The 15,045-nt window shown below is 41.5% G+C and overlaps 7 protein-coding genes, 1 long non-coding RNA gene and 1 other non-coding gene across 14 annotated transcripts in view; 3 read left to right on the top strand and 6 right to left on the bottom strand.

Moving 5' to 3' along the window:
• The window catches only part of LOC104734730 (tyrosine-protein kinase HTK16), a 4,439-nt gene extending 3,247 nt beyond the window's left edge, over positions 1-1,192 (bottom strand). The window contains exons 1-2 of the mRNA XM_010454367.2: positions 692-1,192; positions 166-475 (exon numbers count right to left, since the gene is read on the bottom strand). Of these exons, the coding sequence (XP_010452669.2) occupies positions 166-475; positions 692-1,179 (798 nt within the window). The 5' untranslated portion in view covers positions 1,180-1,192. The remainder of the gene's footprint in view (positions 1-165; positions 476-691) is intronic.
• On the top strand, positions 1,220-1,290 carry TRNAG-GCC. The gene has a single exon. It is a non-coding gene; the product is annotated as a tRNA-Gly (tRNA).
• On the bottom strand, positions 1,362-4,158 carry LOC104734728 (laccase-13-like). Of its 2 annotated transcripts, none has more exons than XM_010454364.1 (4): positions 3,908-4,158; positions 3,068-3,219; positions 2,619-2,998; positions 1,362-2,535 (listed from the first exon to the last, which is right to left on the bottom strand). In XM_010454364.1, the coding sequence occupies exons 3-4, from the start codon at positions 2,980-2,982 to the stop codon at positions 1,445-1,447; spliced, it is 1,455 nt and encodes a 484-aa protein (XP_010452666.1). In that variant the 5' UTR covers positions 2,983-2,998; positions 3,068-3,219; positions 3,908-4,158; the 3' UTR covers positions 1,362-1,444. The 2 variants fall into 2 exon arrangements, with proteins under 2 accessions (XP_010452666.1, XP_010452665.1); XM_010454363.2 differs by lacking the exon at positions 3,908-4,158 and adding an exon at positions 3,322-3,884.
• On the top strand, positions 4,270-6,875 carry LOC104734727 (sorting nexin 2B). The gene is made up of 5 exons (XM_010454362.2): positions 4,270-5,563; positions 5,631-5,840; positions 5,936-6,196; positions 6,280-6,366; positions 6,726-6,875. Exons 1-5 carry the CDS (start codon positions 4,505-4,507, stop codon positions 6,804-6,806), a joined length of 1,698 nt encoding a protein of 565 aa, XP_010452664.1. The 5' UTR covers positions 4,270-4,504; the 3' UTR covers positions 6,807-6,875.
• Positions 6,924-7,826, bottom strand: LOC104734726 (PRA1 family protein B6). The gene has a single exon (XM_010454361.2). The coding sequence runs from the start codon at positions 7,779-7,781 to the stop codon at positions 7,128-7,130; it is 654 nt and encodes a 217-aa protein (XP_010452663.1). The 5' UTR covers positions 7,782-7,826; the 3' UTR covers positions 6,924-7,127.
• Positions 7,930-9,626, bottom strand: LOC104734725 (probable WRKY transcription factor 26). 2 transcript variants are annotated; one of them, XM_010454358.2, is made up of 5 exons: positions 9,352-9,626; positions 8,994-9,158; positions 8,571-8,914; positions 8,362-8,490; positions 7,930-8,268 (listed from the first exon to the last, which is right to left on the bottom strand). In XM_010454358.2, the coding sequence occupies exons 1-5, from the start codon at positions 9,502-9,504 to the stop codon at positions 8,118-8,120; spliced, it is 942 nt and encodes a 313-aa protein (XP_010452660.1). In that variant the 5' UTR covers positions 9,505-9,626; the 3' UTR covers positions 7,930-8,117. The 2 variants fall into 2 exon arrangements, with proteins under 2 accessions (XP_010452660.1, XP_010452661.1); XM_010454359.2 differs by having other exon boundaries at positions 8,122-8,242.
• Positions 10,146-11,758, top strand: LOC104734722. 2 transcript variants are annotated; one of them, XR_759383.1, is made up of 3 exons: positions 10,146-10,298; positions 10,446-10,703; positions 10,810-11,758. It is a non-coding gene; the product is annotated as an uncharacterized LOC104734722 (long non-coding RNA). The 2 variants fall into 2 exon arrangements; XR_759384.1 differs by having other exon boundaries at positions 10,146-10,333.
• Positions 11,843-13,531, bottom strand: LOC104734724 (40S ribosomal protein S4-3). The gene is made up of 5 exons (XM_010454357.2): positions 13,461-13,531; positions 13,033-13,110; positions 12,750-12,930; positions 12,570-12,667; positions 11,843-12,477 (listed from the first exon to the last, which is right to left on the bottom strand). The coding sequence occupies exons 1-5, from the start codon at positions 13,461-13,463 to the stop codon at positions 12,049-12,051; spliced, it is 789 nt and encodes a 262-aa protein (XP_010452659.1). The 5' UTR covers positions 13,464-13,531; the 3' UTR covers positions 11,843-12,048.
• The window catches only part of LOC104734721 (spermidine coumaroyl-CoA acyltransferase-like), a 2,701-nt gene continuing 1,459 nt past the window's right edge, over positions 13,804-15,045 (bottom strand). Inside the window, exons 2-3 of one of the 3 annotated variants that reach the window (XM_010454354.2) lie at positions 14,745-15,009; positions 13,804-14,592 (exon numbers count right to left, since the gene is read on the bottom strand). In XM_010454354.2, coding sequence (XP_010452656.1) covers positions 13,880-14,592; positions 14,745-15,009 — 978 coding nt within the window. In that variant the 3' untranslated portion in view covers positions 13,804-13,879. The remainder of the gene's footprint in view (positions 14,593-14,744; positions 15,010-15,045) is intronic. The other 2 variants (XM_010454355.2, XM_010454356.2) reach the window with 2 other exon arrangements.

The following is a 15,045-nucleotide window of genomic DNA, read 5'->3' as shown; positions in this document are numbered from 1 at the left end:
CAGATTTTCCAACTCATGTCTATAGCACTGATCAATGGACTCAACATCAACATCCCCAAATTCTCCTACACCCGCGTTCTGTTCTTGACAGCCACAAAGTCCAAAAGGGAGCTTCACAGAGGTTGACTTAGGCTTCCTTACCGCAGATTTAAGGGCATTCTCTACCTTAATTTTGAACATTTTTTCTTGTCCGGACTCAACCAGAAGAAGAACAACCCCAAGAGTCAACCCTTTCTTCTCAAAGATTTGTACTTTCTTATAACAAATCGAAGCACTATCAAGAGACCCTGAAATGGTTGACCATGGAAGCGAAGAACTACAAGCGTATGTGAGCTTGAACACAGAACCATGACCATCACCTCCCTCATCACACACCTCTTGAATCACAAACACAGGATTATCATCTCCAGAAGTTTGCTCTATCAGCTTTACGTGTACAAATACATCTTTCATATCGAAACCAGTCTGACTGTAACTGTTAAACACAAAAGCAGAATCATCCACATTACTCCACAATACAACAACATACCTAGATCTAAACTGTGAATCTTCCACAAAACAATACTGATTCTGGAAAAAATTAATAATATTATTAAATTTAAGAAACCGAGAAAAATAAAATAAAAACATTGCTTTGGAAATCGAAATAGCGAAGAGTAAAAGTGACGCAACATTGCTTATGTGGTGATACCTGAGAGGCAAAGAATCGTAATGCTTCCTGAGATTAGAGACGAGCTTATCAGGCAACTGGCTTCCAGGGTACATTTTAGCAACGTTTCTCACGACATTAGCCCACACGAGCTTCCGGCCTCCTCCTCCTCCTCCTCCTCCTCCGGCGGATGCATTCTGGTTGTATCGCGCCGAATCTAGGTTGAGAGAGTTCTTGAGCGACGCGATCGCTTCGGAGACGTTGCGGCCGAGTCGCTGAAACCGCTTTTGCATAGCGGAAGAGGTCTGATCGGAAGGCGGAGCAGCTGTGAGTGACTCGGACCTGTCGTCGGAGCACATGAGGACTTGGTCTACGAAATCATCGTCGGGGCAGTTGCCGGCATTACGGGTTGACCAGCACTCGAGCGCGGAGGCCATGGCGGCGAAGCTAACAAAGTTTTGGTCTTTCTCTACTTGAAAAAACTGGCGAGTGTGAGATTTAACTAAACAAACTGTAAGCGCATACATCATCTTTGTTGTTATAAATGTTTCTTTCTTGAGTAGCATATAAGCACCAGTGGTCTAGTGGTAGAATAGTACCCTGCCACGGTACAGACCCGGGTTCGATTCCCGGCTGGTGCATTCTCTTTTTGCATTTTTTAATGCAATTTGGTATAAAACTATCTCCAACGCAGAAGAAGCTATCTGTGATATTCTTTGTAATTGAGAATGAATGGTATTATACTCTCTGAAACAAAATAAGGAGAATCTACAAGATAGATACTAGATAGAGTCTTTAACATTGGGGTAAGTCCAATGGTGGAGACTGTACAGACTGCAAATGCCCTTCTCCGTTCTCTACTAAGAAGACCATGGCCAAACCCCAGAATATATGTGAGTCGATGTGGCAGTGCATCAGCCAAGCTCCTGGATTATTGGCCACGAATCTGATAGCTACCCATCCACCTGGAGGTGTTCCGATTGTGTTTCTTCGTGGTGGGTCAATGAGGTTGAAGGAGGCTGTGTCTGTGTTTGCGTTGAAGTTACCAACACCTGTTCCAACTACGTAGAACTCATAGCCGTGGAGATGCATCGGATGATTCTCAGTGGTCACGATGCTTGTGTCTTGCAATATAATCTGTACTTTTGAATTGAACTTTAGTTTGTAGGCCTTTGTTCCGCGGGTAGGCTGCCATAGCCCTCTGCTCACGTTTCCTGTATAGTCAAATGTGACAGGAGGCGTAGGAGGGAAGTCTGTGGTGAAAACACCGGCGGGGGTGCCTTGGTAATAGGCTTGCATTATGGAGTTTCGTTTGGGGAACACGAAAGACACGTTGTTGATGCTTGCGGTGAAGCGTGTTCCGTTAGGACCTTGACACCTCTGTGTGTTGGGGGTTGTGCAGTTGAATAGCCCCAAACCTACTGTGAAAAACAAGTTCTCATCAATCTCCAGGGGAACTTCTACTTTTGAAGGACTCTTCATCTGTGCTGTGAAGGCTGCTGCTGTTGCTGTGTCGTTGAATCCTGGCAGCTGCGCCAGTATTGCCCGTGCTTGTGATTTACCTAGAAGGGTAACACATGAAGCATCTTTGTATTTGAGTATTGCAGTGGTTGTGGTGTTATCAAAGGCAGCATTGGCGCTGTTGTAGGCATGTGCCGCCATGTAGTAGTGTGCTGGCGGTTGGTCTGCGGTTAGAAGCACATCAGTTGTCTGACCTGGTCCTAACATGATGACATTGGTCGAGAAAGGTTTGGTGTAGGAGGCATCGGCAGCAACCACGGTCAGCTTATGATTCGCGACACCAAAGAAGAGTTCTTGGTTCAACGCAGAGTTGATGACCCTGAGGAGGACAATTTCTCCTGACCCTACCAGAAACCTCAAAGTTTCTGCATTGTGAAAACGTATAATATTAACTAACTTAGATGTAACAGCTTTTTTGAGGGCTGGAAAGCATAAAGTAAATGTGTACCTTGGCTGGAGCATCTGTAGAGATCACCAGGCTGACCGTTGATGGTGAAAGCGTCTGAGATGTTTGGTGCTGCTCCCGTGAATTGGGCTAAGTTCAGGACATCCATGGGGTTTCTGTCCCACCACTCACCTAAGAGTAGGGTTATCTCTCTCTTGGGAATAACTGGAAAAGGGTAATGAGGAGAAGAGAGAGGAGGGCGGATGATGAGAGCGCCATACACAGTGGCTCGCAGCCATCTGCTGTGTGCATGCCACCACAAAGTACCTTCTTGATCTTCAATGGTGAACCTGTAGGTGTAACTCCCTCCTGGTTGGATTGGGCATTGGGTTATGTATTCTGGTCCATCCGCCCATGGATTCCTCATCTGTCGGATCCCATGCCTGGACATGGTCTGATTAGCAGAGCATCAAACGTTGAAAATGATTTGTTGCAGGAGAGAGTGAGTTTACCAGTGGAGGCTGATGTTGTACCGAGCTTTGTTTATGGCAGTGATGACAAGGGAATCACCGTTTCGCACCTCCAAGGTTGGCCCTGGAAACTGTCCGTTCACTGTAATCGAGTTATGAATTCTGCACAGCCTCTTCACCGGCGTCTCTTGAATCTAACCAAACACAAAAAAAAAGAACAAAACTATAAGTTGAGCATCAATGTGAGTACTAACAATGGAGGGAACAAAAAAAAAGAAGAGAAGTAGTAAACACACAACGAATTCATGTAAGTGAACTTCTGCATTGACAAGTGAAGCTACAAAAACAACCAACAACACAAAGTAGGACAGTAATTGCTCCATTGCGCTCACTTACTCTTTAGAGAAAGAGGAAGTAGATACCTTTTATAGGCAGGGGACAGAGAGCGTTTAGTCTAACCAGCAAACACGATTTGGTGTAACCACTAAACAACAAAACAAACAGTTTCTGATTTTAAATACTATGATTCTAGTTCCTGAAGATGTAGGTGAACCCCTACCAGCCTACTTTAGTACCTTCTCTTTGGTTTTTTCTCATCCTAGGGCACCAAATCTCTTTTTTTAAGGTGTTGGATCCTCTCCTTAAACCAGAAACCTTTACTATTTCCCAAATAAATAACTTCTGATTAAAGTTAACATATGCCTAATATAGACATTAGGCAGCCTAAAACAGCTGGAAAAAATTACCAATTCTACAAGTTTATGACAAAACCAAAATCTATTGCTGAGACATCATACGAATTTGCTCTTCTCGGACCCTAAATATGTCATCAATGTGTTTAAAAAAAAAAAAAGAAGAAGAAGAAAGATTGAAAGCAGTGACCTTTTAAGATCAAACATGAGACATCTGCAGTGACATCTCTGCTCCGTCAAAAGCTTTACGCCTCTCGCCATTGAAAACTCCATTAGACTACTACATTCTTATAACCCTAAGAACAAGTAAGAGCATATAAGGTAAATCTTGGTACTTTGACCAGAATCGATCATCGGAAAGCTTATTAGTTGACTTTTTAACAATCAGGAGACTCGTTCGGTAGTCGTGGAAGACGAATCAAGTGGTCAGACCGTTTGGGTGCACAGATATGTGATATTCACGTTATTTTTAAGGGCCATCATATTGGGCCGGGTCGGATTAAAAACCCAGCTAAACACTTGAAAACGTGACCCGGAAAAATACTCTTTTGTCTTTTGTCATTCTCATCTTCCCCAATTAGCCATTGACGAGACTTGACGCTACAAACACAGTCACGCTCGCTCCTGATCCCACAACGCTGTGACTTAGCCACTCCGATCATTTACTGCGTTTCACGACCATTGTATCCTCGTAATCTCCGATATATCTCAAATCGAATCGAAAACAAAAACCTAATTTTCTGTGAATTTCTAACAAAAATTAGATTTTATCGGGAGGGAGTCAGAGATGATGGGCTCAGAGAATGACCAAGAAGAGTCCAAGGAGAAGATGGAGAGTCTCTTCCTCCGCGAAGAATCTGATCCTTTGACGAGAAGCGATAAATCCAACTCTAATTCTACTTATCGCAGCGCCATGTCAACTCTCTCCGACTCGCGTCACCCGTCTATCGTCGTGACTCCGGCTGATTCCGATCCACTTTTCGCGCCGCCGTCTTACTTCAACGAATCTCGTTCTAAACCAAACGGAGGCAACAGAGACAGCTCGTCTTACCTCGAGCCTCCGTCTTACGCTGATGTTATCTTCAGCCCTTTCGATGACAATTCCGAGATCAACGGCTCGGATGATGGAGGTAGCCGTCATATTCAGTCCTCTGATTCGTTATCTAGATCTCCGTCTTCTTTGAGCTCCGATTACTTCAAGATCACTGTTTCCAGTCCTCAGAAAGAGCAAGAGTCAACGAATTCCATGATTCCTGGAGGAACGACTTACGTTACTTACCAGATTACGACTAGAACGAATCTATCTGAATACGGAGGGTCGGAGTTTAGCGTGAGGAGAAGGTTTAGAGATGTTGTTACATTGGCTGATAGATTGGCTGAGTCGTACAGAGGGTTTTGTATCCCACCGAGGCCAGATAAGAGTGTGGTTGAAAGCCAAGTGATGCAAAAGCAAGAGTTTGTGGAGCAGAGAAGAGTTGCATTGGAGAAGTACTTGCGCAGGCTTGCTTCACATCCTGTGATTAGGAACAGTGATGAGTTGAAGGTTTTTCTTCAGGCGCAAGGGAAGTTACCGTTGGCTACGAGCACTGATGTGGCTTCTAGGATGTTAGATGGTGCTGTGAAGCTGCCGAAACAGTTGTTTAGTGAAGCTTCTTCTTCGGTTGAGGTTGTTCAGCCGGCTAGAGGAGGTAGAGATTTTCTGAGATTGTTTAAAGAACTTAGACAGTCAGTATCCAATGACTGGGGTGGGCCAAAACCAGCTGTTGTTGAAGAAGATAAAGAGTTTTTGGAGAAGAAGGAGAAAATGTATGATCTTGAGCAACAGATCATTAATGCTTCACAGCAGGTAGAGATTTCATACTTGTTACTTCACGAGAGATCAGTATTTTTTTCATTTTGTTTGTTTTTTGTAGGCTGAATCCCTCGTGAAGGCACAGCAAGACATGGGGGAGACTATGGGGGAATTGGGATTAGCATTCATTAAGCTGACGAAATTTGAGAACGAAGAAGCTGTCTTCAACTCTCAAAGAGCTCGTGCCAATGATATGAAGAATTTAGCCACTTCAGCTGTAAAAGCAAGCAGATTTTACAGAGAGCTGAATTCCCAAACGGTCAAGCATTTGGTAAACTAGATACTACTAGATATATGAAGAATCTATTCAACTTTCATTCGAGCTGGGCTTTGGTTTCACTAAGAGCTCTTAATTATATATGTCAGGACACACTCCACGACTACCTTGGCCTAATGATGGCAGTCCAGGGCGCCTTTGCAGATAGATCTAGTGCTTTACTGACAGTGCAGACGCTTCTTTCTGAAATTTCTTCCCTGGAAGGAAGAGCTGAGAAGCTAGAAGCTGCATCATTGAAGGTCTTTGGCGGAGACAAATCAAGGATTAAGAAGATAGAAGAGTTAAAAGAAACCATCAAGGTCACTGAGGATTCCAAAAATGTTGCCATCAGAGAGTACGAGCAGATCAAGGTGTTCATTCAGTAATGCCCATACACAAAACAAATCTTATGCTGAGTTGAGGTCTTAATTCATGACTGTGTATATTGTGACAGGAAAATAACTGGTGTGAGGTTGAAAGGCTGGACAGGGAAAGGCGTGCAGACTTCTTGAATATGATGAAAGGGTTTGTTGTTAATCAGGTACGTTCTTATTAGTTGAGTAAGCCTCTGTCTCTTCATAGAATTAGCGAGGGAGTGGTTGCAAGAGAGCAGATCATTTAGCTCGGAAATCAACCTCACTATGTATTAGATCACAAGAATGGAAGATAAAAGTGGGTGGAACGATAGGGGATGGTGTGATTTGAGGAATTTCTTTCATGAGATGGATGCGACAAAAGGAATATGATTTAAGATTTTTGAGTGAATGCTTGAAAATTGGTGAAATCTGCTCTCTTGCAATGCTAGTGAATGCAGAGAAATCTGATTGATATTTTTGAAATATAGAGATAAGATCTGTAAAAAAGGTGTGAAAACAGAGACGTTGGTATTTAAATGTGCAGGTTGGATATGCAGAGAAGATCGCCAATGTGTGGACAAAGGTTGCTGAGGACACAAGTCAATACAATAGAGAAAGCTCTTAACATGAGAGCACCCTGTAATTTATTCTTATTCTTCAATTCATGGTTTTGGGCTTAAACCAAATTTTCGTATCTTTTTACTTTGTTGTCAAAATTCAAATCAAAAAAAATAGAAAGAGATGGTAAAAATCTTCTTTACTGACTCAAGTTTTAATGGTGAATAGTGTTTCAAAATTCCAGAAACAAACAAAGCAAGTAAGAGTGACAAAAGAATGGTTACAAATTACAACAACTCAATTGTATACAATATGAAGCAGATGTGTATGAATAATTATCACACTTTGGAAATGTGGTGTAGGAATGTGGTCTTCTTCCATAATAATATCAAACTCGAACCCGCGACATTGCAGAGGTGGCTATGGCAGCAGCAGCTGCGTTAGAGGCATTGTTGTTGAAGAATGCGAAAAGGCCAGATCCAATGGCTTCTTGTTCTTCAAGAAACAGATCTTCGGGAGCACGAAACGCTCCGTGGATAGCCACGGCCATGATCCCGACGGCTAGAGTCGACATCAAGAGCGATCCAACACTGGTCATGAACATTATCACCACAGTGCAGAGGCAGAGCATCCCTAGCGTCTCAAGATCGGAGAACGTGCGTCCACCGATGACCAATGGCTGATCAGACGGACGGAAAAAGTAGAGGAAAAGCCAAGAAGCGGCAAGGGAAGCGAGCAGGAAGAGAGCAAAAGGGTGCGAGAGAAGAGACGCGGCGAGTAAGATGGCCACTAAGGTTATGTAATTGGCTCGGAAGTAGGAAAAGTTCTTCCTTACTCGCGACGCTGCCTCCGAGAGCGATGGTGGCCTGGAAAACGCTGAACGGTCAACGAGCTCTGCCCAGGGCCTGGCGTCTGCGGAAGCATGACGGACAGAAGCTAGAACGCGAGACAAGAGGACGCGTAGAGAGCTCAGCAACTGTGGATCGCCACCGGGAAGATTATTATCAGGAGTAGTCGAAGTCGGAAGAAGAGGAGAGGCCATTGCAGCAGCAGATCTACTTCGCAGACGAAGTCAGAGAGATCTAAAAGTGAATGATGGCTTTCACGTATTTGCTGGCTGGCTTTACTTAAAACTGTCGGCTACTATCACATGTGCTTTTGCGTCTCTTTCTTTCTTTTTAAAGAAACATAAAAAATACTCTCTATGTATGCCTTTGTGTGTTTATCACATCATACTGACTTTATTCATACATGTTTCTTCATTTCCATAATTTTTATCATAATAGATAGTTAATGATATAATACTATTGTTATTTAAATTAGAGATAAAATTTTAAATGTATTTGACGTTTAGTATTTTAAAATATGTTTTACAGATTTAGTGTGAAGAGGTGTGACTTCTTTTTGGGGTAGGGATTTGGTGGTTGTGTTTTCCCTCGTAAGTTGTGATCACCGACTTGGGATCTTGAAATGCTCTCTCAACGTGTTTCCTTACACAGCAACCTGCAAATGTGCACTTGTAATAGCTCCTGCCCATGAGCCCATCACACATTTAACTTATAGCTCAAGAAGCTCAATAGCCTCCTTTTCATTCAGAATGGACTAGACAAAAAGAAACACACCTTGGATTGGGATTCCCCTTGACGACTTTCTGACCATACTTTCTCCATCTGTAGCCATCTTCAAGAATGTCTATATCACTTGTTGTCTGAACCACCACTCTTGGCTCCTTCACATTCTCTTCTCTTTTCCTGCATTCACACCCAATCCAGTCACATCTCATTGTTTTCCTACTTTTGATTTCAGTGACGTAGTTATGACTCTGCTTTACCATCTCTTGGCGTTTGCTTCATCCTCACCAATGTCATGACTGCTACTCTGATGTGCTGCTGCTACAGCGGTAGAAGCTGATCTCTTAGTAGACTGAGGCTTGGGATGATTGTGGCTTCCTTTGTAGACAATCTCAGTAATCAGACCCTTCACAAGAGACGTCTCCACTTTCTTCTTTGTGAGACAGTTTGGGTACGTGCATTTGAAGTAACTCCTCGGGTTTTCACTTCCTTTGACTTGCTTCTGCCCGTATTTACGCCAGTTGTAGCCATCATCAGAGGTTTTGTTACTCAATAGAGATTCAGATTTGGATACATCCAGTTGCGGTAAAGGTTGAGTTACCATCTGAAGATGAGATAGTTGGAACTAGATATTGTCTTAAAGATCAACAAGAAGCTAACAAACGTTCAAAAATGGGTCTTACAGATGGTAGGAACAAGGGAGGAGTTGTGTGGTTGTTAGTGAAGGAAAAATCTAACTGCTCCTTCCCATCTTCATATTTGATATCATTCTGGTCAATGAGCAAACCGTTGCTCTTCCAGTTCAGAGACTCCGCCGGAAATGTGCCTGTCGTTGGTGATGGCAAAATCTGTTTTTTTTAGGATCAAAAGAAAAGAGTAGGTAATTGTAAGGAATACGACAGAACACAATCTTGAGGAATTAAGAGTTCTAACAAAATTCCAAGAACAGAACAAAACGGTTCTTGAAGTTAAATTGGTGATGATGAAAAACAATCATAGTTTGAACAGATAGATATGATAAGAAGAGAAGAAGATAGATACGTTAGAGGAAGTGAAGAGAATAGGAGAGTCGAGAAGGTCAGCGGGAGAAACACCATTAGGCAGAGTAAAGTAAGGCGAGGGAGAGAGAGGGAGCGGTGATGGAGTTGCTGATTTGAATTTTGGGACAACTCTTTGGCGGTCGAAAGAACCCATCAATGGTTAGGTATAGTATGGGATACTACTCTTCTTTCTTCTACTTCTTCCTTAGGACACTAAAGTATGATTTGTATAGAAGAGGAAGTTTCCAGGAAAAAGCAAGCAATTATAAGAAAGATATACATGTGACTCAGTGTGAAGCGTGTGTATCCAAAACACCCAAATGCTTGACTTTTTTTTGTTGAAGGCGGCTCAAATAACATCACTTTCATGAGGCCTTGTGTTCTTCCATTTACTGAATGCCAAAACAAATATTATGTCTCAACAACTAATACCGTAAAGCAAATATTATCTAACTAGCCCAAGATGGTTAAACTTATATATATATATTGAGAATCATCTAGATAATTTATAAGAAATTAGACACGTGACTCTTTAACATTGGTGAATCTTGGATAAATGATAATGCGCAGACATATTAACCGCCTTTATTAATAAACTGTCTTTCTTATTGGTGATTCATCTGCACCGTCAATTGCGTTACCTAAAACAATTACTAACCGTAGGATCTATCTAAAATCCTAAACCGGATCTATCTGAAATTCTAAACCGGATCGGTTTTGGGTTTTCCTCCCCTCTATATATGAAAAAGTGATCGATGTCATTGCTTTGTATCCTTTTTTTTCTTGCATGCCGATGATTCTTATTGCTTTCTTTGATTATGTTTCTAATCTTTTTATCATCTCTTTAGGATTTATTAATATCTGATCAATCCTCGTTGATCTTATAATGATCAACCCTAGTTGTTGATATTCTATTGCGTCGATTTTGCGATTGATCAATCCATTGAAGTACGTTGTTTGTTATCTACGCATATATATATCTTGTATGAATCTTTTGCGTCTTTTGCTTACATATTTAGTAGAATTCGATTACTGGTTTGTATTTGGTTCGTCTTCTTCTAACTCTGTATTCTGTTTTTTGGTATTCTTGTATAGATTCCTTCTTGTTGATCAACAAGCAGAAGTCCGTGTATATCTTCTAATGAAAGAAGGAATGATCTTGTAGATGTCTGTGTTATTTTCATGTAAGTTTTGTTGCTTTTCTTTTATATGACTATCTTTTAAATCTCCTTATCTAACCGATGATCTTCTTGTTATGGTTTGGCTTGTCGTGTTCTTATCCGGGAGTGACGTTGATCCTTTAGCGCATATTTGGGATGGATTAATGTTGAGTTTTCAGGCCTGTCCATCGAGGTACATTCTTGGCTATGCCATATGTTTCTCAATCTTCTGGTTAGATATCATGTAAAATCTGGATGACAGTCTTCAGACTTATTATGTTGCGTATTTTGTCTTGTAGGTATTACGTATTAATATAGAGGCGCAGCCACGCAGGGACAAAAACACATCTGATGATCAATTCTCGTTGGTCTTATTATCAACTCTCGTTGATCTTATTACCTCTTGATAATGCTCCAATCAACTCTTGTTGATCTCATATATCATCTCTTGATGATGCTCCAATCAACTCTAGTTGATCTGATCATATCATCTCTTGATGATCCTCCAATCAACCCTCGTTGATCTTGTTATCATCTCTTGATAATGCTCCTATCAACCATCGTTGATCTTGTTATCAACTCTCGTTGATCTTGTTATCATCTCTTAATAATGCTCCAGTCAACCATCGTTGATCTTGTTATCATCTATTGATAATGCTCCTATCAACTCTCGTTGATCTTGTTATCATCTATTGATAATGCTTTATCAACTCTCGTTGATCTTGTTATCATCTCTTGATAATGCTCCAGTCAACCATCGTTGATCTTGTTATCATCTATTGATAATGCTCCTATCAACCATCGTTGATCTTATATATCATCTCCCGATGATTCCTCTCATCAAGTCTCGTTGAGAAAAAAAGGAATAAGACTTAACACTTGCAGAGGTTTTTGTTGATCTTTCCAACTGACCACAGATGTAAAAGAGAGAGTAAGGAAGGGAGTTATCTGACTTTTGCCATGACAGGTGGCTTGCTTGGTAGGTCTTTATTTTTGAACAAACCTTCGGGAGAGAAGTGTGATGGGAAGGATTGCAAGAGTTAGTTAGGCCTTTTATGTTGCAAGGGCAGAGCAACAAAGTTCGTGAAAGTGGGAAATATAGATTTTTTTTTTTTTTGTATCTTGTATTCTTGTGGGTGATGAGTAGATTGAAACTACTTGTGCAGGATCATGATGGTTGTCCGTTTAATCTAGAAACGTAACTCTTATTGGCTACAAACATCTAGAACTTGTAGACTAATCACATCACTTTCAAGAGCACTAGAGAACTACCATTTACTGAATGCCAAAACAGATATATCTAATTCTTATCTCTCAACGGCAAAGCAAAGGAGGGGACTAAGCAATTGTCATCTGATTTTAACTGTAAATAACCAAAAAAAAAAATCCACCATACAAACATTACAAAACGCTCTACTCAGCTATTTTTTTGATGGTTTTTTTTTCAAAGTCAACAACATAAGAAAAGAGATATGCTCAAAACTGAGACAAGCAGCGAGTCTAGGACAAAGTAGAACGAAATGAGTCTTGATGAAGTTTTAAGCAGCTTGTTGAGAAGCAAGTCTCTTCCTAGCTTCCTCAATGATGGTCAGCTTAATACCTTTGCCCTTTGGTAGAGACACCCATGGCTTTGTTCCTTTGCCGAGGGTGAACACATTGCCCAACCTAGTGGCAAACTCATGTCCTGTTGAGTCTTGAATGTGTATTGTCTCAAAGCTTCCCTTATGCTTCTCCCTGTTCTTAATCACACCAACACGCCCTCTGTTTCTGCCTCCTGTCACCATCACAACGTTACCCACGTCAAACTTGATGAACTCAACAATCTTGTTAGCCTCAAGGTCCAGCTTGATGGTGTCGTTAGGTTTGATGAGCGGGTCAGGGTAACGGATAGTGCGACCATCGTAAGTGTTCAGGTAAGGAATTCCCTTCTGACCAAACTGGATAGACCTAACCTTGCAGAGCTTGAACTGCGCAGGCAACAAACAACCAGACATTATACTTCTAAATTCCAATCACTATCCATATATAGTAAAGATGTTGAGAAGAACATGCAGCAAACCTTTGCTTCTTCATCCTTGATGGAGTGAAGACGGAAACGTCCCTTGGTGTCATACAGAAGACGGAAGTTCTCATTGGTCTTGGGGATGGATACAACATCTATTCCAAAATCAAAATGCAACTTAGGTCAGTGATCAATACATGCAACAAAAGGGAGGGTATAACCAAAAAAGAAACGTACCCATGAAACCAGCAGGGTAAGTCTTGTCAGTCCTAACTTTGCCATCAACTTGGATATGTCTTTGCATCAAGATCGAGATAACTTCACGGTAAGTCAGAGCATACTTCAACCTGTTCCTGATGATCAAGACAAGAGGAAGACACTCCCTCGACTTGTGAGGTCCAGAAGACGGCTTGGGAGCCTGTAAAGCAACATAAATAAACATTAACAACACATCAACAACAATACAAAGAAATGTAAGGAATGGTCTGGAAACACAAAAGGTTGGAACAATAAAACTTACGAAAGCACCACCAAGTTTGTCAAGCATCCAATGCTTGGGGGCATTAAGCCTCTTCAGATGCTTCTTCAATCCTCTTGCCTGCACAATCACATTAACACATAAAAAGGTCAAAATCAATGAATACAAAGTTATCACATTTGATACAAGCTTCGTATAAAAGACCTTGCCTAAAAGCTCAATTGTCAAAATATTACAGAACATCGCAGTTTGAACATTACAGTAACCTAAATTTCTGCAATCGAACCCCAAAAACAAAACAGAACGTACGGTCTACGGCATGAAACGAGGAAACTATATTCGCCATTGTCCTAGGAAACTAACAACACGCCAATAATCGAACATCCATGTCAAGATACAACAGAGCAGAAGAGAGATACGCACAGATTTAACATAAATTGAGAGTAAAGCAAGAAATTGAGAAGACGAACCATGTTTGCAGGTGCTCTGATTGCTTCGCGGCTGCGCCCTCAAGCTCACTCGACAATATATATCAAATGAAAAAAAAAAAGAAACTAAAACCCTAGAATTGGTCGCGTGAAACACTATTGGGCTTAATTAGTTAGTACAGGCCCATTTAAATTCTTGATTTAACCAAAGGCCCTTGAGTCAAAATCCCCCTAAATCCCTAAATTAATGTATCTTTGTTATTGAGAATTTGTTTACTTTTGTCATCGTAAATTTTATTAAAAAATTTGTTGCTGAGGTGGCACTAAGTCATTGGTAAGTAAAAATATATTCATAACGTTTTGCAAAGGCTTGACAAAGCAGGAAAACAGTAAACACCAAGCAATGCATGAGGTCCCTTTTCATAATTAAATATATATTGTGAGTTACACTTATCCACTTATCATTTCATACTAATCATGTGTTCCTTGAAGTTGTCCATTACAGGTTTGGGCAATGTGACCAATACCCTAACACCACCGTGCTTCCTCGGCAAGAAAATACAAATATCCGGCAAATATTTAGGAACCAACGGTATTATGTTCAACGATCCTCCATACCCAAAATCAACTTCGTCTAGCAATCCAAGTTGTCTCCAATCAGTGAGCAGCATGAACGCTCCGTTCCCTCCTTCACACGCTACATTCATCTTCAATGTTCTCTCTATCTTTCTTAGCTGCTCCAACACGTACTTCTTCTCCAGCGCCGCTCTTTTAGCCTCTTTGATGAGCGTCACCACATGGGACAACGGTGAGTTGTTCAGCTCTCCAGCCTTCATTGCTACATTGGCCTTGACGAATGCGTTACCGTAGTAGCCTTCCGGTAACGGTGGATCCACAATGCGGCGTATACCCACGGCCATTCCGAATAGAGATGTCCCATCGGGACTCAGCTTCAAGGCCCTGCACCTTGATCTCCAAACGTGGGCTGCAAGAATCTCTAGAGTCGTTACTTCCCCCGCAACCTTCTCCTTGAGTTGACTAATATCTTCGGGTGTCACGTTGAGTATCTCACATACCATGTCGTTGGTTGGTGTGTAGGGAGAAGTTGCCACAGAAGAGCAAGCCTCCCCGAAGTCAACCAGCTTGGGAGCTTGTCCATCCTCCACTTGCCCTACTTATATATATGCACAACTGTTAATTAGAAATCTATCACATCATAAATAAACTATAAACAATATATAAATATATTTATGTCAACTGATCCCGAAACTAAAGATGATTATTAATGCCTCTAATTAGTATAGTTGGATATAATTAGTTATATACCGTTTATGCTTAAGTTGTTAGAGGTGAGACAGTGTCTGTCCCAAACGGGGATGATGCTAGGTTGTGTCTTTCCTGCTGCGAGCTCAGTTAAGGCTTTGAAAAACTGAGACGCACCAAAACCATCACACAAGGAATGAGAGAGAGCCGTTGCAAGAGTGATCCCTCCGCATGTAAACAGAGTGATCTGCAAAGCCAGAGGGTTATAACCACCAGTCGGCTCAGCTACGTCAGAAGGTACGAGTTGGTATAAGTCTGCGTCCATGTCCTCCAAATAGTTGAGGGAAGAGAGAGTGCAGTCTGC

Source organism: Camelina sativa, chromosome 13, assembly GCF_000633955.1.
Source record: "Camelina sativa cultivar DH55 chromosome 13, Cs, whole genome shotgun sequence".
NCBI classification, from domain to species: domain Eukaryota; kingdom Viridiplantae; phylum Streptophyta; class Magnoliopsida; order Brassicales; family Brassicaceae; genus Camelina; species Camelina sativa.
The sequence above is the reverse complement of the archived record's forward strand: the minus strand, read 5'-3'. Positions and strand labels throughout refer to the sequence as shown.